Consider the following 20107-nt stretch of genomic DNA (forward strand, 5'->3'; position numbering starts at 1 on the left):
GTATAGTAGCGTATAGTAGTGTATAGTGTAGCATATAGTGTAGTGTATAGTAGTGTAGTGTATAGTAGTGTATAGTGTAGTGTATAGTAGTGTAGTGTATAGTGTAATGTGTAGTGTAGTGTATAGTAGTGTAGTGTATAGTGTAGTGTAGTAGTGTATAGTGTAGTGTATAGTGTAGTGTATAGTGTATAGTAGTGTAGTGTATAGTGTAGTGTATAGTGTAGTGTAGTGTATAGTGTAGTGTATAGTGTAGTGTAGTAGTGTATAGTGTAGTGTATAGTGTAGTGTATAGTGTAGTGTATAGTGACATGAGGCCTGAAAAGTTCGAGACCTTTGATGTCCGAAGCAGATTTTGAGTGACGCTGGTGCGTAGAGCTCTGCCGTGAGCTTCAGTGCAAGGCGAGAGCAGAGTAAGGCGAGGTACGTGGTAGGGTGTGTGTGTGTGCTGTGTGTAGTGAGTCGTGGTGTGTGTGTGTGCTGTGTGTAGTGTGGCGAGGTACGGAGTGTGTGTGTGTTCTTTACGTATTGAGGCATGGTAAGGTGTGTGTGTAGTGAGTCGTGGTAGGGTGTGTGTGTGTAGTGAGTCGTGGTAGGGTGTGTGTGTGTAGTGAGTCGTGGTAGGGTGTGTGTAGTGAGTCGTGGTAGGGTGTGTGTGTGTTCTGTGTGTAGAGAGGCGTGGTAAGAAGGTACGGTGTGCGGTGTGTGTGTTTGCACGTTGGTCAAAAGTGGGGGGTGTTTTTTCGAGTTGGTGTCGGTCAAGTATCCGAGGCGAGACTTGAAACATGACAGTTGTATTTAACGGAGTTGTATTTGATGAAAAAGAATAAGCATCGGTTTTACTCTTTCTGACAATACAACATGTGTCAAGATGTTCAAACGCCTGGTAGAGACACCCTTGGCAAGTCGACATGCCTCTGTGCTATTCGCCTTTTGCGTTTCTCTGGTCCAACACTAGTGAGACAACGCCACACAGACGACTGTCACTGCTGTAGGCCAAATCAGTGTCAAACACAATGCATGTGCATTGTTATCAGAGCGTGTGTTTTTGTATGCATGTTTTGCAACAAGTACAGCGAGGGAAAAAAGTATTTGATCCCCTGCTGATGTTGTACGTTTGCCCACTGACAAAGAAATGATCAGTCTATAATTTGAATGGTAGGTTTATTTGAATAGTGAGAGACAGAATAACAACAACGAAATCCAGAAAAACGCATATCAAAAATGTTATAAATTGATTTGCATTTCAATGAGGGAAATGAGCACTAAGAGTGTGCTCCTAATCTCAGCTCGTTACCTGTATAAAAGACACCTGGGAGCCAGAAATCTTTCTGATTGAGAGGGGGTCAAATACTTATTTCCCTCATTAAATTGCAAATCAATTTATAACATTTTTGACATGCGTTTTTCTGGATTTTGTTGTTGTTATTCTGTCTCTCACTGTTCAAATAAACCTACCATTTAAATTATAGACTGATCATTTCTTTGTCAGTGGGCAAACGTACAAAATCAGCAGGGGATCAAATACTTTTTTCCCTCACTGTACATGTGGTTAATGCAGACTTGTTGCCTTGGTAGGTGCCTATTTTGTGTTTGAACATCCTGTTTCATTGCCAGAAAGGGTAAACACTTTTTTTCATGTTTTGATACTGGGGGGGAGGGGGGATAGGTGTCCCACGGATATGCGAGTTGTTTATTTAGTTTTTTTCGTCATTGTAAAAAAGTAACCCCCATTGTCCAAATGATCCTCGGGTACGTTACGAAGGGTGGAGATCGTGAGCCGTGTTCGAGCCGGCAACGTGTAACAGCGTTTGCCGCGTGGTATTCCACATGTCAGAATTGTGTGATTTTACTCGTGTTATTTTTGTACCTAAAGAGATGTAGTTCGCTTTCTTTCTTTTTTAACCCCTACGTTGTAATTGTTTTTATTGTGAAATGTCTGCACGGGTACTCGGTATTCTTCTCCGATTGATAGCGCTTAACGGTACTCGACTGTGAATCCCATTGGCTTGCTTCTGTGTGTTGCCGTTTTGTCCACTGCTCACCTAATGGCAGGTGAGTTTGGTAAGTTTTGAGTCACTTCGCTCATTTCTAATGTCAGCTGACGCGACCGTCAAAGTGTTTCCCTCTTCAGTGGGGCAGCACTCCGGGCCAGTTAAATTCCACATTCCCATGGCCAGGGCCAGTCTCTACAAATTACAACCACTGCTGGTTAACAATCCACAAAGAAGTGTTCATTTTTACATGCCACGGGAGGTTATGAGCCGAGATTTGAACACGCAACCATCCTCAGTGAAGTGTTCTAACCACAACCCCACATGTCAGTTGCTGGTTTGATCATCATCCACTGCTGGATGAAATGACTGCCCAAACCACCACCACTCTCACGATTCTGGGATGTTTCAATGCGCCCTGCACTGGCACACGGGCTGAGCTCTTCGCTCCGTCTCCACGATGGATGTACACTCTGGCTCACGTGCCAACGCAATGCGCCTGTCAAATAAAGTATTATTATTGATTGTATGTTTTTGTACGTTTTTAAAGCAAAACAATAAAAAAGTGCTAATATATAAGAATGTTCAAGTTTGTTTTTAAGCTTTCAAACTTCGTAATGGTGCGTGTTAGTGTTTGAACAAATGCTTGGTGGCGCTTATTTCTCATTGGCGCTTATCCCATTTGTGAAAATGACAACATTCGAATGGCGAGGACACCAACGTTAGGTTTACTAAACGACGCAGCATCACTTGGGATGACGATATTGTTGGCGACTGATGATTGTGAGGATCATGAACGATGATATACCCTGGCTGGGATCGACACTCATTCCTAATTGTAAAGCCGGTGCTCTATTTGCTGAATTAGACCTGCCATGAACAAGCCGCACTCCACAAAGGATGACCACTCCACTTCCTAGAGTGGCACTCATTGCACCCACCAAGAGGCAGTGGGATAGTTGAACCGCAAGTCTTCAAGTGCTATGGTTTAACTTTGATGACGAGAAATAAACGAACCTCCCCTGTTATACATTCGAAACTGTGTTATGCTCTATAACAGTAGTACACTTAAAACGTGCATTGCCGTAGCCAATACAACAATCAATATTTGTTTTTGGGTTGGTGCCACGCGGTAGTTTTACGACAAAAATTATTGCCATTAACCCTCCGCCAGCCGAAAAGATTTTCACGTTCATAGGTAAGATATTATTTCCACGTGGTCTTCGTATCGATCAAAATCGATAAAGCTCCTCCTCAGCGGTGGCTTCAGAAGTTGTCTCGTGACCCCCCCCACCCCCGAGTTCAACATCAACGTGGGACGACGGTTCGCTCAAACCGCATGGATCTTCGTCAGGCAGCAAACTTTATACTGGTAGGAACCTCCTGGTTACACCAGCCCACAGGGGATTATTGTGTCCGTCGTGCATGGAGGGGCTGGGTGGGGTGGGGCTGGATGGGGAGGGGCTGGGTGGGGAGGGTGGGGCTGGGTGGAGTGTGGGGCTGGGTGGGGAGGGGCTGGTCACCCCGTGGTGCCCTTATAAAACTCAACGTTTAACCTACTCACGCCGGCTTGTGCCCGCCCTCAGTCGGGCATATTTGCGGGATACACCACGCCGCCGTTGACCCTGGCCATTGACCGAGCAACCCAACGTTCCTACCAGCTCCCTCCGCAGGAATGTTTCCCGAGTCCATTACCAGATGAAGCTCAGAGCAGCCGTAGTAAAAACATCGCTGTACGTCGAGGTTGAACTGCAGTCGTGACAAGTCTCAAAGCCACCGTCGATGAGCAGACTTGATCGGCCAGAATTTAATCGATACGTTGGCCACGTATCACCATATCGGTGTAAACTTGATCATATTTTGGGGTGAGTGACGGTTACTCACAGTAATTTTTGGCACATAAAACTACGTCACCTTCCCCAAAAAACAACTAGCATCGATCACCACTAGTTGCAAGCTAGACAAAAAAAAAACTAACGACAAGGGGTCGTTTAGTTTTGTATTTATTATCTCACGACATATTAATAATACGGGTACTAGTAGCAAACACGCACACACATTCACGATTCTCAAAAAAACCTCCCGAACAGGATAGCTAAGCCATAGTTTCATGGAGCTGCTCGAACGAATGTGCACTTAACCATGCGTGTTCTTTCCTTTACACAAAAATGCGCCAAAGAAAAATACACAAAATACTGGAATTGGGATTGCTCGAATTTCAACGAGATGCGAAGTACATTCCGATTTACTAGGACTCACGTTCGCCCTACCCTGGCTCCGCACGAAATGGGTACACGGTACACGCGGGAATTCTAATACAGTAGATACAAAATGACCCGATGAGGTTTCAGTTTTAAGTTAGCACACCGTTAACAAATCCCGCGACTCAAGGATGGAGGAACTACTTAATGTAAAGCCGCCAGTCGACGGTTAGTAAAAAGGGGCAAGGATTCTGTATTAAAATTCAGCGGAGGTGCCTCATTATTCGTATTATCCTGTAAGCAATTCAAACGACCGCTGCATTATAAATTTGACTTTCTACGCCCAAATGCCATCACATCCCAGCGGACTTGGCAAGCGCAGCGCACGTGATGCGATGGTTTCGTCTTAACGATGCAATTTCAATAGTTTCGCCGAGTTTCCAATTCCAAGTAGGAGAAATGATTCCACGTTTGTGAATCAATTAAAAAATAAAAGATTCCTCGTTCGGTTTTATATAAGTTAATAATTACTTTGAAGACAAAAACGTAGATTTTTCTTGGTCTTGAGTAGGATACAATTTTTACACAGGTATGGAAAAAATGTCTATCCATAACAACCTTGCATTTCTTCTTACTCAAATTAACCACTTATATTTAGCGAGAAACCAACTTGGAAACACAGCGCTAGTCACCTTGCAAGTGAGAACAACCCAACAGCCGAGCAATGAGGCTTGGCATAGACCAGAACAGCAGAACGTGACTTGTCTGTGTCCCAGCACGTGACTTGTCTGTGTCCCAGCACGACTGCCACGGATAACAAAAAGGTTTAGGAAAACGATTTACCACTGTGTACAAGCTTTAGATTCCGAGCTACAAACAGCTAATTTTCCAGTGGGCAATTATAGCCCAGCACCAGAGTAAATTTACCAAACGCAGATGGTTGAATATGCAGATTTACCAAATGCAGATGGTTGAATATGCAGATCTACCAAACATAGCGGGCACACGAGCGTGCCAGTCACGTATTAAGTCACGGAAGCGTTTGTGACGAGACCACACATGGATCGATTCATGCGATACTCAAGAATGCAAGGCGTCAAATTTGGCAACGGATGCAGCGGCAGGACCCTGCCGAAAACAACTACTGTGATGCAGAGGAGCTTTCTCGGGCGAAGGAATAATGTTTTTATCACCTGAGCACGCGGCCGTGCGCAACCTGCACAGGCGTCAATGATGCCATCGCCGGTGCAGCGCACGGGGCCCATCCCATCGATCCGCCGCGTTACAAACGTCGAAGCCCTGGGGGGGCGCGCCAGATCAATCCGTCTGTGGAGTGTGGTGAACCCCCCCCACCAACTCGGACAGTAACCGCCTGAAGACAATGCGGTTCCTGTGCGTCGAGAAAACCGGAAAAGGGAAAGACGCGTCGCGGGAAACGCAGCTGCTCCACGCGGCGTCGGGGGCTCGCTCCCCGCTCGGGCTCAGTAGGGTGTCGAGGCGGCTTCGCGTCGTGGCGGCACGGAGGGAGCGCGTGGCACGGAGCGGGCGCGTGGCACCGTGCGGATCGCCGCGTCGCGGCCCAACGAGCTACGGAGCGCTGCGTGGTGGCACGCAGTGTGCGGACGGTGGGAAGGAGCCGGTCGCGATGTCCCAGTGCTGCGTTATCGAGCCCGGGCCGGTGCCGTACGGGGTTAAGAATCGTAAAGCGGTGGTACTTGAAGAAATGTGAAGACGTATGCAATTAAAAAATAAAACTATTTTGCATCGTTAAGACAAATGCTAAAAACGTCGTGCATTCACACCGAGCTGCGCATGTTACAAAAATGTGATTTTAGCAAAGCACTCGCAAAAATTAAATAAACTCCTCTATGTAACCAAACCAAACCTGCAGCCACCCTTATTAATATAATTAACATATCACACTTGGGCTATAAAATAGCAATTAAGGTAAGATGCAATTATTAGTATTTTAAACAAAGAAGGCACAACCAAAAATTAGATAAATGGGGGGGGGAGGTAGAAGATGAACTGGGAATGATCTCCCTGCGAGGCAGGTGGACGGCACACGCCGCCGAGGTTCAAGACAACAATCCTACACCCTCATCGAGTCCCACCCGGCACACATCCACAACCCAATGGGATCTCTACAACTGCAACGGCCGTTGTTGGCATCAACCGCCGCCACTCGTCGCTCCGAAGAGCCGACGAATGGGTGCAATGTCGCGTAAACGCTCAATTTTTTTCCCCAACAGGCACCATTGTGGTACGACGTGGTGGTACTCCTCCATACCGTGAGGCACCGTCTGGTACCGTGCGGTTACCATTCAATACTATCAGGCATCGTGTCGTTCTTACAGGATAAGATACCAACCAATATACGATGTCCGCACCGTGTGGTAACCACCAGGGGATGTAACGATTCATCGAGGGCTTAGTTCTTATGCTCAGGATGCATGCATCAAAACGTGCGTGACAATTCATTGAATCGGGGACGGGGAGAATCGTTACATTCCCTGCGGTTCCATGCAAGTGCTGCAGTACGCGATACCATCTAATACTGTTAGGCACCATCCGGCACTATGTGGTACAGTGGCACCAATTATTCAATACAATCACCACAATCTAACACCCAGCGGCATAATCTAACACAAACACTGCTTGATATTACGCAGTTCCATCCAATACTATTCGATCATGATGCGGGACTACGTGATAAACCCAATTCAGTATTATCAGGTACCACTCAGTACAACGTGGTACCAGTCCACTGGTACTATATGTACCATCTAAGATGGTGAACCACCATCTAGTACTATGTGATACCATATCATACTGTTGGGCAATGCAGAGTACTGTGTGGTACAATCCAATACTATCAGGCACCGCCAGGAATTAGGGCCCATGTTTCCACAACCAGCTGTATCAGGGTCAAACGCAGTGCCGGATTATCCTAGGAGCAAAAGTAGCTACATATGCTACAGGCCATGCACTTTCAAGGGCTACGCGCCAAATGCTTTCAAGCTATCAATTCGGGTTCAGCGATTCTGCACTTGCTCTATAAAAACCTGTTTTAATGGGTATTTTTCTTAAATTTAGGACCCCTTTATAGCATATGCCACAGTCCCTGCACTAGCTTAGTCCGGCACTGGCCAAACGGTACAGGTCCAGAACGGAGCCGAGCGGGGCCAAGTCGGCTACTACGACAATCCACGCGCATTGTTCCACTGCTCCCCTCGCTCTCCACCCTCCCACCCACTCACCCCGTCCTCCTACACCCCCACGGCCCAGAATCCAAGCCCAGGACGGCATGGACCTTCACTGGGCAGGGTTGTAGACGATGATGGGGAGTGCAGGAACGTGACATCGCGGACATGAGCACATCGCCGAGGAATGTAACGATCCGCCTGTCAAAGTTGATTCCTACAATCGTAGTGCGTGCTCTAAATTGTGCATGAAAGCATCTATCATTATTCATTCGCGTACACGTTGTATGTAATTGGTTTCGTGGAAAATGCTGCACGTCCGTGCATACCGCGCGCATCCATTGAAACATGCACTGCACGGACACACGTTGTCTAACGAACCAAACTGTGACCGCGAATCTCAATGTTTCATCGATTCTGTAGGTGAAGCGTTACATCGCTACTCGCGCTGCAGTGCTGAAGCCCCTGACATCGCGACGGTGTCCAGGGTACAAGAGGGGGCATGGCACACAGCAGCAGGAGTACTAGTATTATTTCAACAAGAGCTTGCCCTCTAACTGTTGTACAGCTCTGGTACGGTACACGACTCAACGTGCTGTGGGAAACAAGGCCTAAGTGCAGTTGCACGGGGGGGCGAGGGGGGGGGAGGCTACATTTGGCACAAAGTTGGTCCCAGGTGACCGTGAAGAAGGACGTGGGCGTAAGGGGTCGAGCCGACGATCGCAAATCTCTCGCAAGGCCCTCACGGCTGTCGGATGAGCGATTGATCAATCAACGCGAGGCTTAGATTCACGTTTAGACGCCTTCCATGGGGCCGCAGGGAGAGGCTTCGCAGGCATCCCACGTTCAACACAAATACGTGGAATGTCTATTTTGTTTTGTATCTATTGGGGTCTCGACACAGGCAAAACGACCACCCATAACACGGTCCACGAGTCACTGGGGATGAAAAACTGTACGCGATCATCGACAGTATAAGATGCTCTACGCCGTCCGAGCTGCGCCTTGGATGACAACGAGAGGGCCTTGTCACTTCCAAGCGTTGAAAAACCATCGCAGGAGCCATCAAGGGCAGGGTTATAGAAAGTCTACGGAAGGCAGACTGGTAAGACGTAAACTGGTTATGCACACTACATATCATCTCGATTCACACCGATCTAAATCTGAATGTTGCACAGATTCATTGCTACATTTATACGCTACTGCTCTGGGCAACATCCCAGATGGAATGTAAGTGCGCCTGTGTGTGTGTGTGTATATTTGCGTGAATATATATACGTGTATAAAATAAGCGTGAAAACAAGTGTGTTTAGTATGACAGGCTTTTGATTATTTAACCAAGTTATGATAGCTGGGAATCGGAGCGAGATTTCCACAATAAATTATTTGCTTAGAAATTGTCCTTAATTTAACCACAACTAAGACACCACTGGCGCTGACGAAACCTCTTTTTCAAGGCAACTATTAAAGATAAAAAAATGGAGACGTCATTTTCAATTTAGTCAGGGATAATTTCCAAACATTTGGCTTGACGGTGGTGTGGTCAAAATGCTCAATTCACAGTGGGAAGGGGGATGTGGTTTGAAGGTTCCCGCAGGGTAGAAAAATGCTGCCGATCATTCCCTTTGGCGTTGATAAAAACGAAAAGCACTCTGAAGGAAGTCAACAGTGGTGATGGCGGGAAATGGCGGTGGGTCAGCGACACTGGCGCACGATGGCTTAGCATTGTGCAAGACGCCATTGCGGGGTTCTTCACGGACAGGGGCTTGTTCTAACTGCCTGGAGGAGTTACCAGATGGATCGTTGGCCAAGTGCTGTTCCCACCACTTGGCTACCGATCCACCCGATGAAGCCGATAATCAGGCACAACGCTCTAATTAGCACCCGCACAAGGCCACGATAAAACTTGTATATCGAAGCTGTTATTCAATTTGAAAGAATGCATTCGGTTAAAGATCGTTTGAGAAGACCTGCGCCGGAGAGTGACACACTTGTTTTCAGGCAAACACGCGACGGGCGGGCGTGCACTCCACGGCAAGGGGGGCACAAAACAAGAAGACGTGACATCGCCGCGTGAGCGAGCGAGCGAGCGCTTGGAGAAATTACTCCCGCACGTCACTCCGCCCGTACCCCATAGAGACCCCCCCCCCCACCACCAGTTCGGCCGTCAATTAACACCAGAAAATATCATTGCGACTCGGGCACGCGTCGCTGTCAAAACTCGGCCCGAATTATACAAAAAAAAGGAAAAACGACTGCGAGCACGAATGTTGGATTTCGCACTCGGAAGCTCGGTCCGTGTTTTCTTTTGAGACGAGGGAGGGGAGAGACCGATAGCGGAGTCCTGAGCAAAGGACTCGGGGGGGGGGGGGGGGGGGAGGAGACGGGGGAGGGGCGTCCGCTGGGCTACAGCAGCGAGCAGGAGCGGGGATCGCGGAACGGATTCGTGCCGCCAGGGACGCCGATGAGCAGCGCGTCCTTGCAGGCGTGCTCCACGCAGAACTGCTGCAGCTCCGCGGACGCCTGCGACACCTGCAGCAGGCGCGACATGGGGGGGGGGGGTGGGGGGAGAGGCGAGATTACAGGCAGGACGTGTTGGCGCTGATACGCAAGGAGGCAGCACGCGAGCGGGGGGTGTGACACACACAGCAGGCGGGGTGTGTGACACACAGACAGCAGGCGGGGTGAGTGACACACAGACAGCAGGCGGGGTGAGTGACACACAGACAGCAGGCGGGGTGAGTGACACACAGACAGCAGGCGGGGTGAGTGACACACAGACAGCAGGCGGGGTGAGTGACACACAGACAGCAGGCGGGGTGAGTGACACACAGCAGGCGGGGTGAGTGACACACAGACAGCAGGCGGGGTGAGTGACACACAGACAGCAGGCGGGGTGAGTGACACACAGACAGCAGGCGGGGTGAGTGACACACAGACAGCAGGCGGGGTGAGTGACACACAGACAGCAGGCGGGGTGAGTGACACACAGACAGCAGGCGGGGTGAGTGACACACAGACAGCAGGCGGGGTGAGTGACACACAGACAGCAGGCGGGGTGAGTGACACAGGCAGCAGGCGGGGTGAGTGACACACAGGCGGGGTGTGTGACACACACAGCAGGTGGGGTGTGTGACACACAGACAGCAGGCGGGGTGTGTGACACACAGACAGCAGGCGGGGTGAGTGACACACAGGCGGGGTGAGTGACACACAGACAGCAGGCGGGGTGAGTGACACACAGGCGGGGTGTGTGACACACAGACAGCAGGCGGGGTGAGTGACACACAGGCGGGGTGAGTGACACACAGACAGCAGGCGGGGTGAGTGACACACAGGCGGGGTGTGTGACACACAGACAGCAGGCGGGGTGAGTGACACACAGGCGGGGTGTGTGACACACAGACAGCAGGCGGGGTGAGTGACACACAGGCGGGGTGTGTGACACACAGACAACAGGCGGGGTGAGTGACACACGCAGCAGGCGGGGTGAGTGACACACAGACAGCAGGCGGGGTGAGTGACACACAGGCGGGGTGTGTGACACACAGACAGCAGGCGGGGTGAGTGACACACAGACAGCAGGCGGGGTGAGTGACACACAGACGGGGTGAGTGACACACAGACAGCAGGCGGGGTGAGTGACACACAGACGGGGTGAGTGACACACAGACAACAGGCGGGGTGTGTGACACACAGGCGGGGTGTGTGACACACAGACAGCAGGCGGGGTGAGTGACACACAGACAACAGGCAGGGTGTGTGACACACAGACAGCAGGCGGGGTGAGTGACACACAGGCGGGGTGAGTGACACACAGGCGGGGTGTGTGACACACAGACAGCAGGCGGGGTGAGTGACACACAGACGGGGTGAGTGACACACAGACAACAGGCGGGGTGTGTGACACACAGGCGGGGTGAGTGACACACAGACAGCAGGCGGGGTGAGTGACACACAGACGGGGTGAGTGACACACACACAGCAGGCGGGGTGAGTGACACACAGACAACAGGCGGGGTGTATTGTGACTGAACAGTACGTGGCATATAAACAGAACGCTCCTAATAATAACTAAGGTGTATGACATAGAGAGACAGAACACACGGAACGTCAACGGAAAAAAGATATATAATTAACGCAAAGCTAACAAGAACGAGGCACGCTACATGTAGGCAGAACAGAGGAACAAGCACAGCACACACACACACAAGTGCAGGATATACACACAGCACACACACAACTGCAGGATAAATACACACAGCACGCACACACACAGCTAGTGCAGGATATACACACAGCACGCACACAGCGAGTGCAGGATATACACACAGCACACACACACACGCAGGATATACACACAGCACACACACACACACACGCAGGATATACACACAGCACACACACAGACCAGTGCAGGACAAATACACACAGCACGCACACACACAGCTAGTGCAGGATATACACACAGCACGCACACACAGCTAGTGTGTAGGATTTGCTCGGCACAAGAAGGCAGGAGGTACACCACAAGTGCACACGCAGCACAGATACATCACAAGCACCACACACCAGGCGGTATGCACGCAACACAAGCAACCGTGTGCCCAAGCACACAGGATGCACGCACAAAGAAATTGATGCATGCATCCAATAGTACGACTCGTCTGTTTTGCTGATTATTGTATTCCAATACTAAATGGCTTTTGTCTGGGTTCAAAAGGAAAAGACTGATGATTATCAGCGATATATTAAACTCAACGCATTTGTCAATAACACGCCTTAATACAGGGAAGTACAGGCAGGGCTATTGATGAATGTGGTTCGAGTGTTTTGTTATTTGTGCACCACTGCGAAAGCAGCAGCATTCACAAATAATAAATTATATATTTGGGAATTCTTAGTGGCTGAATGATAGGCATCGAGATATAACGATGCATTAAGAAAAATGCATTTACATTCTAAAGCACTCAAACATTTGTAAGATTATTTTCTTCCTTCTCCGCCGCACCAATGCCACTGAGAGACTGTAGTTCGATCACTCGCCTCACGAGAAACAAAATAACCACGAGCGTCATTGTGCAGAATATAAATAACCAAATAGATGAGACAATGTGCCCTCTCGTGTCCGTCTCTACACGTACACAGCTAGTATTTACACAAACGCATTGGCCCACGGGGACAGGTTGCAACACGCTGGGTGTTGTTATCTCATCAGCCACCGCTTGTTCGCGACTCCCGGGTTACCGGCTGTCGTCACTGGCGAGAGGTCACAATGTCAACTGCGGGGACCTGTTGAGGAATGGGTTTTATTGAGTCGCGCTGTGCTGACCACAGACCCCCCCCCCCCGAAATGTCAAATGGGCAGCAACAAACAGCGCTGTGAAGGTTGTAATACGTAACGGTTGGCAAGTTGTTTCAACTCAGCGAGGTTCATCTTCTTGGTTCTTTCGGTAAAGTCACGTAGAAGGGAAATAATAAAAATAAAACATTGTTAAATACAATTCTCACGACGTTTCGGCCACAACGCAAGCAGCCGTCCTCAGGTGAAGAACAGGTCTGTCGAGAAGACAGAGTCTGAATGAGACAGCGTCCGAAACGTCGTGAGAATGATTTTATTGGTTTATTTTTATTATTTTATTATTTCCCTTCTACGTGACTTTACCGAAAGAACCAAGAAGATGAATCCCTGCAGTCACGAAAGCTTTAAATTGAAACTCAGCAAAGGTTGTTAGGAGCTTGGTGAGAAATAAAATACAAGAGACGATGGGAGGGACATTCCCAAGTGGAGCAGTGCCCGGAAAGAAGAGCAAGGCATTCTGGGAGCTGCGGTGAGGGGGTTGTGGTGGTGACCTGCGCAGTTTGTGGCTGTTGGGAGTGCGGAGCGAAGCGTGGTGGGGAGGGATCGATGCGTCAAGTTCACGGCGACGGTGACCAGGGCGGTAGTAGCGCGAGAAGAGTGATGGGGGGGCGACTGATCGCCGGTGGGCGAGTGAGTGGAGGAGTGAATCAGTGAGTGACTGGAGGAGTGAATCAGCGAGTGGCTGAGTGAGTGAATCAGTGAGTGGCTGAGTGAGTGAATCAGTGAGTGGCTGAGTGAGTGAATCAGTGAGTGGCTGAGGAGTGAATCAGCGAGTGACTGGGGGAGTGAATCAGCGAGTGGCTGGAGGAGTGAATCAGCGAGTGACTGAGTGAGTGAATCAGCGAGTGGCTGGAGGAGTGAATCAGCGAGTGACTGGAGGAGTGAATCAGCGAGTGACTGGGGGAGTGAATCCGCGAGTGGCTGAGGAGTGAATCAGCGAGTGGCTGAGGAGTGAATCAGCGAGTGACTGAGTGAATCAGCGAGTGACTGAGGAGTGAATCAGCGAGTGGCTGAGTGAATCAGCGAGTGACTGAGGAGTGAATCAGCGAGTGGCTGGAGGAGTGAATCAGCGAGTGAGTGGAGGAGTGAATCAGCGAGTGAGTGGAGGAGTGAATCAGCGAGTGGCTGAGGAGTGAATCAGCGAGTGACTGAGTGACTCAGCGAGTGGCTGAGGAGTGAATCAGCGAGTGACTGAGTGAATCAGCGAGTGAGTGAATCAGCGAGTGAGTGGAGGAGTGAATCAGCGAGTGAGTGGAGGAGTGAATCAGCGAGTGGCTGAGGAGTGAATCAGCGAGTGAGTGAGTGAATCAGCGAGTGGCTGAGGAGTGAATCCGCGAGTGAGTGGAGGAGTGAATCAGTGAGTGGCTGAGTGAATCAGCGAGTGGCTGAGTGAATCAGCGAATGACTGAGGAGTGAATCCGCGAGTGACTGAGTGAATCAGCGAGTGGCTGAGTGAATCAGCGAGTGGCTGGAGGAGTGAATCAGCGAGTGACTGAGGAGTGAATCAGCGAGTGGCTGGAGAAGTGAATCAGCGAGTGAGTGGAGGAGTGAATCAGCGAGTGAGTGGAGGAGTGAATCAGCGAGTGGCTGAGGAGTGAATCAGCGAGTGGCTGGAGGAGTGAATCAGCGAGTGGCTGGGGGAGTGAATCAGCGAGTGACTGAGGAGTGAATCGGCGAGTGACTGAGGAGTGAATCGGCGAGTGAGTGGAGGAGTGAATCAGCGAGTGAGTGAAGGAGTGAATCAGCGAGTGGCTGAGGAGTGAATCGGCGAGTGAGTGGAGGAGTGAATCAGCGAGTGAGTGGAGGAGTGAATCAGCGAGTGAGTGGAGGAGTGAATCAGCGAGTGAGTAGAGGAGTGAATCAGCGAGTGTCTGAGTGAGTGAATCAGCGAGTGACTGGAGGAGTGAATCAGCGAGTGGCTGAGTGAATCAGCGAGTGGCTGAGTGAGTGAATCAGCGAGTGACTGGAGGAGTGAATCAGCGAGTGGCTGAGTGAGTGAATCAGCGAGTGAGTGGAGGAGTGAATCAGCGAGTGACTGAGGAGTGAATCAGCGAGTGACTGGAGAAGTGAATCAGCGAGTGACTGAGTGAATCAGCGAGTGAGTGGAGTAGTGAATCAGCGAGTCACTGATGAGCGATTTAGCGAGTGAGTGCAGTCAATGCCGTTGGGTAGAAACTGAGGGTCGTTCCACCCCCAGACATCACAGGATTCCAATTTCGGCTGAATCTGTAACCTCATCAAAGACGAATCTGGTGAACATGGAAGCGTAGACCACTAACAGCCGCTAGAGTTCACTTATTCAGCTAAAAGGCTTCTCACAAGCAGCGGCGTGAGCAAGCTAAAGCAAAGTTTTATTTTTATTTTACCAGGTAAGACCCAACTGAGCTATACAGCTCTTTTCCATACTCTTTGGTTATTTCGGTAAAGTCACTTAGGTAGAAAAATAATAAAATAAAAAATAATGTCACGATGTTTCGATCCTCAGGCGGAAAAAAAAATCCAGTAGTGGAACTGCTGAACGAGCGAGAGAGCTGTTTTCCAGAAGCATCTTGGCGACAAGTGATAGATGAAGGAAGTTGCTTATCAAATCTACAGCAGAAAATGACTCTAAACGCGTAGTGATGTTGATTCTAAATGTGGAGGGCAAAACCGGAGGACCCGGAGAAAAATCCACGAGACCACGTGGAGAGAGAGACACACACACACCAATGTGTGTGTGTCTCTCTCTGTGTGTCTCTGTGTTATCTCTCTGTGCTTGTGTGTCTGTCTGTGTCTCCGGTTCTGTGTTTTATCTCTCTCTCTCAAATGTAGCATTCTCTGGAAGAACGTAATCAACCAGGTGGGGTGTTGACTGTTGTGTTAGCCGACTCTCTGTGTTGTATAGCATTGTGTTTCTAAGTTTACTAGGTTTTTTTCTATTTCATTTATACCTGATGATGATTGCTTGTGTTGCAATCGAAACGGCGTATGCTAGTATTTAATTTATTATTTTCTCTATACGTGACGTTACCGAAAGAACCAAAGAGTATACAAGCAGCAGGCGTCAGGGCCGGGATCAAACCCACAACCTCCTGTGTACCAGGCAAGGTAGTTAACATCTCAAAGCCACCGTGATGATGATGATGAGAGAGACACAGACCTCCTGTGTACCAGGCGAGGTAGTTAACATCTCATAGCCACCGTGATGATGATGAGAGACACAGACCTCCTGTGTAACAGGCGAGGTAATTAACATCTCCTAGCCACTGTGATGATGATGAGAGATACACAGACCTCCTGTGTAACAGGCGAGGTAATTAACATCTCCTAGCCACTGTGATGATGATGAGAGAGACAGACCTCCTGTGTACCAGGCGAGGTAGTAAACATCTCATAGCCACCGTGATGATGATGATGAGAGAGACACAGACCTCCTGTGTACCAGGCGAGGTAGTCAACATCTCATAGCCACCGTGATGATGATGAGAGAGACACAGACCTCCTGTGTACCAGGCGAGGTAGTCAACATCTCATAGCCACCGTGATGATGATGATGAGAGAGACACAGACCCCCTGTGTACCAGGCGAGGTAGTTAACATCTCATAGCCACCGTGATGATGATGAGAGACACAGACCTCCTGTGTACCAGGCGAGGTAATTAACATCTCCTAGCCACTGTGATGATGATGAGAGATACACAGACCTCCTGTGTACCAGGCGAGGTAGTCGACATCTCATAGCCACCGTGATGATGGTGACAGAGAGAGAGAGACAGACCTCCTGTGTACCAGGCGAGGTAGTCAACATCTCATAGCCACCGTGATGATGATGATGAGAGAGACACAGACCTCCTGTGTACCAGGCGAGGTAGTCAACATCTCATAGCCCCCGTGATGATGAGAGACACAGACCTCCTGTGTACCAGGCGAGGTAGTCAACATCTCATAGCCACCGTGATGATGGTGAGAGAGACAGACCTCCTGTGTACCAGGCGAGGTAGTTAACATCTCATAGCCACCGTGATGATGAGACACAGACCTCCTGTGTACCAGCCGAGGTAATTAACATCTCCTAGCCACTGTGATGATGAGAGAGACACAGACCTTCTGTGTACCAGGCGAGGTAGTCGACATCTCATAGCCACCGTGATGATGATGAGAGAGAGAGACACAGACCTCCTGTGTACCAAATCTCAGCCACCGTCATGATGATGAGAGACACAGACCTCCTGTATACCAGGCGAGGTAGTTAACATATCATAGCCCCCGTGATGATGGTGAGAGAGACACATACCTCCTGTGTACCAGGCGAGGTAGTTAACATATCATAGCCCCCGTGATGATGGTGAGAGAGACACAGATCTCCTGTGTACCAGGCGATGCGTCACTGGCAGCACTGGCATCGTGTGCTACAAATAAAAACAAACTCGTCCGTCAACAACAACACCGCGGCCTGAATAGGCAACGCACGGAATATAAAATAGCAGCGAGGTGGGTGGAGGATGTGAGAGCCGATGAAGACTGCCCCACCGCCAATAGAACATGGCTCATCTCCTCGTGCTGAACTTCTTTCGCACCGTACGTAGCCCAACCGTTAAACGATATAGACAAAAGGGGGTAGAGGGGGGGTAGAGGGGGGGTCTAAGGTGGTAGGGGGGGTAGAGAGGGGGGGGTCTAAGGGGGTAGAGGGGGGGGGGAAGAGGGGGGGGGTCTAAGGGGGTAGAGGGGGGGGTCTAAGGGGGTAGAGGGGGGTAGACTGAGGGGGTCTAAGGGGGTAGACTGAGGGGGTAGAGGGGGGTAGAGGGGGGGGTCTAAGGGGGTAGACTGAGGGGGTAGAGGGGGGTAGAGGGGGGGGAAGAGGGGGGGTCTAAGGGGGTAGAGAGGGGGTCTAAGGGGGTAGACTGAAGGGGTAGAGAGAGAGGGAGGGGGTGTAAGGGAGTAGAGACTGAGAGGGTCTAAGGGGGTAGAGAGAGAGAGAGGGGAGGGGGTGTAAGGGGGTAGAGGGGGGATCTAAGGGGGTAGAGAGGGGGGGTGTAAGGGGGTAGAGAGAGGGGGGAGGGGGGTGTAAGGGACCTTTATTCTCTCGAGGTTCGCCTCCACCCGGAGCTGCTCGACGAGACGCCGCATGCTGGAGATGTTCATCATGCTGCTCGACATGGCGGTGTGAGGTGTGGGCGGAGTGGGGCGAAGTTTCTTAGTTGTTTTATTTTCTCGCGCGGCGGAGATTTGGAGGTTTGGCGACGCGAAGCCGCGTCAGGAGGAGGAGGAGGAGGGAGCCGCTGGACGAGGAGGCCGCGTCTCTGTCTCCAATGGCGGGGGCGGGGGGGCGGGGCGGGCGGGGGGGTGGCCGCGTCATCGCCACGCGCACAGCTCGCGCTAGGACCCCAGCCACACGGGGAGGGAACGCCGGCGCTCAGACGGGGTGGAGGGGGGTGTCCTCCGCGCTCGCCTGATTTTATTGTTTTACAAAAAAAAGTCACAAAAATAATAATTTCGATTTAAAGCTTTCGTGACTGCAGGGATTCATCGTCTTGGTTCTTTCGGTAAAGTCACGTAGAAGGGAAATAATGAAAATAATAAAAATAAAACATAATAAAATAATATAATAATACAATAAAATAATGTAATAAAATGAAATATTATAATCGTTTTAAATAATAAAATAATATTGCTTTTCGATTTAAAGATTTCGTGACAGCAGGGATTCATCTTCTTGGTTCTTTCGGTAAAGTCACGTAGAAGGGTAATAATAAAATAATAAAAATAAAACATCATTAAATACAATTATCACGACGTTTGATTCATTCAGACGCTGTCTCCCCGACAGACCTGTTCTTCACCTGAGGACGGCTGCTTGCGTTGTGGCCGAAACGTCGTGAGAATTGTATTTTATTATGTTTTATTTTTATTATTTTATTATTTCCCTTCTACGTGACTTTACCGAAAGAACCAAGAATATGAATCCCTGCAGTCACGAAAGCTTTAAATCGAAATGAAATTATTATTGTAACAATGAAATTATTTTTGTGAGTAAATAATAATTATTGTAGCAATGAAATAATAATTGTAATAATGAAATTATATTGTATCAATGAAATAATCATTTTGTGACAAATAAGAATTCTTGTAATAATGAAATTACTATTGTAACAATGAAATTCTTTTTTGTGACAATAAATAATGATTGTAATCATTAAATAATTATTGTACCAATGCAATTATTCTTCTTCTTGGTTCTTTCGGTAAAGTCACGTAGAAGGGAAATAATAAAATAAATAAAATAAAACTATTAAATTCTCACGACGTTTCGATTGCAACACAAGCAATCATCATCAGGTGTGATTATTTCCCTTCTACGTGACTTTACCGAAAGAACCAAGAATATTAATTTGATTATTACGATAATAAATATTTCATTGTCACAAAAAAATCAGTTACAATAATTAAACTGATAGGAACCTCCTGGTTCCACCAGCCTACAGGGGATTATTGTGTCCGTCCGTCCGTCGTGCAGGGAGGGGCTGGGTGGGGAGAGGCAGGGTGGGGAGGGGCTGGTCACCCCGTGGTGCCCTTATAAAACTCAACGTTTAACCTACTCACGCCGGCTTGTGCCCGCCCTCACAGTCGGGCATATTTGCGGAATACACCACGCGCCGTTGACCCTGCAGGCCATTGACCGAGCAACCCAACGTTCCTACCAGCTCCCTCCGCAGGAATGTGTTTTACATGTTTTTTTTTTTTACCACAAACGTGTGTGGTTTACTGAAGGCTCCACGCCTTTTGCACAATGTACACATGTGGTGTTCAGAACGTCTTGTCGACAGACGCACGACGCTGTTGATAAAGTAATAAAGTTTATATCAGTCGCGCGTCGCGAACGCGCTGGTCACGACATCGCGCTTGTAAACACGGCGGCCATGTTGGTAAGGGAAGCTTCCCGTTGAGATTAATGCGCGAGCGGTGGAACGCCGCAGCACGCGCCGATGACGACGCCGCCATTGCGGAGAGTAAAAGTAGTTCCTCACTACCAAGTGTAAAAGTAGTCCCCATCTTTCGAGACTTGAAGTTTTCGTGACTGCAAGAATCCATACTCTTGGTTCTTTCTTTACCGAAAGAACCAAGAATATAGTCTTAGGTAAAAAGAGAAATTAAAAAAATAATACAATTACATTTCTATTGATAATAAAAATGTAATTAAAAAATTCAATTTCCTATTATTTATTTTTTTCCTACGTGACTTTACCGAAAAAAACCTAAGACTATGAATCCTTGCAGTCACGAAAGCTTCAAATCTAGATAGAATATAGTCCCCATCTACCAAGAGTAAAAGTAGTTCCCCCTACCAAGATGGCGGACTTGAGCTCAGTGGCC

At 49.0% G+C, this 20107-nt stretch overlaps 1 protein-coding gene across 1 annotated transcript; it reads right to left on the reverse strand.

The window, feature by feature from the left end:
* Positions 1-3978: 3978 nt before the first annotated feature.
* On the reverse strand, positions 3979-18053 carry LOC133350396 (guanine nucleotide-binding protein G(I)/G(S)/G(O) subunit gamma-10-like). The gene is made up of 2 exons (XM_061564732.1): positions 17810-18053; positions 3979-9927 (listed from the first exon to the last, which is right to left on the reverse strand). Exons 1-2 carry the CDS (start codon positions 17891-17893, stop codon positions 9802-9804), a joined length of 210 nt encoding a protein of 69 aa, XP_061420716.1. The 5' UTR covers positions 17894-18053; the 3' UTR covers positions 3979-9801.
* Between the last annotated feature and the right edge of the window lie 2054 nt (positions 18054-20107).

This window comes from Lethenteron reissneri, chromosome 4 (genome assembly GCF_015708825.2).
Source record: "Lethenteron reissneri isolate LAM-NWPU_2019-01 chromosome 4, ASM1570882v1, whole genome shotgun sequence".
Lineage (NCBI taxonomy): Eukaryota > Metazoa > Chordata > Hyperoartia > Petromyzontiformes > Petromyzontidae > Lethenteron > Lethenteron reissneri.

Coding starts and splice junctions, on each gene's coding strand:
- LOC133350396 (XM_061564732.1), bottom strand. CDS start 17,893: ATGTCGAGCAGCATGATGAACATCTCCAGCATGCGGCGTCTCGTCGAG. Junction 9,928..17,809: donor CGAACCTCGAGAGAATAAAG/GTCCCTTACACC, acceptor CGCCTGCTGCAG/GTGTCGCAGGCGTCCGCGGA.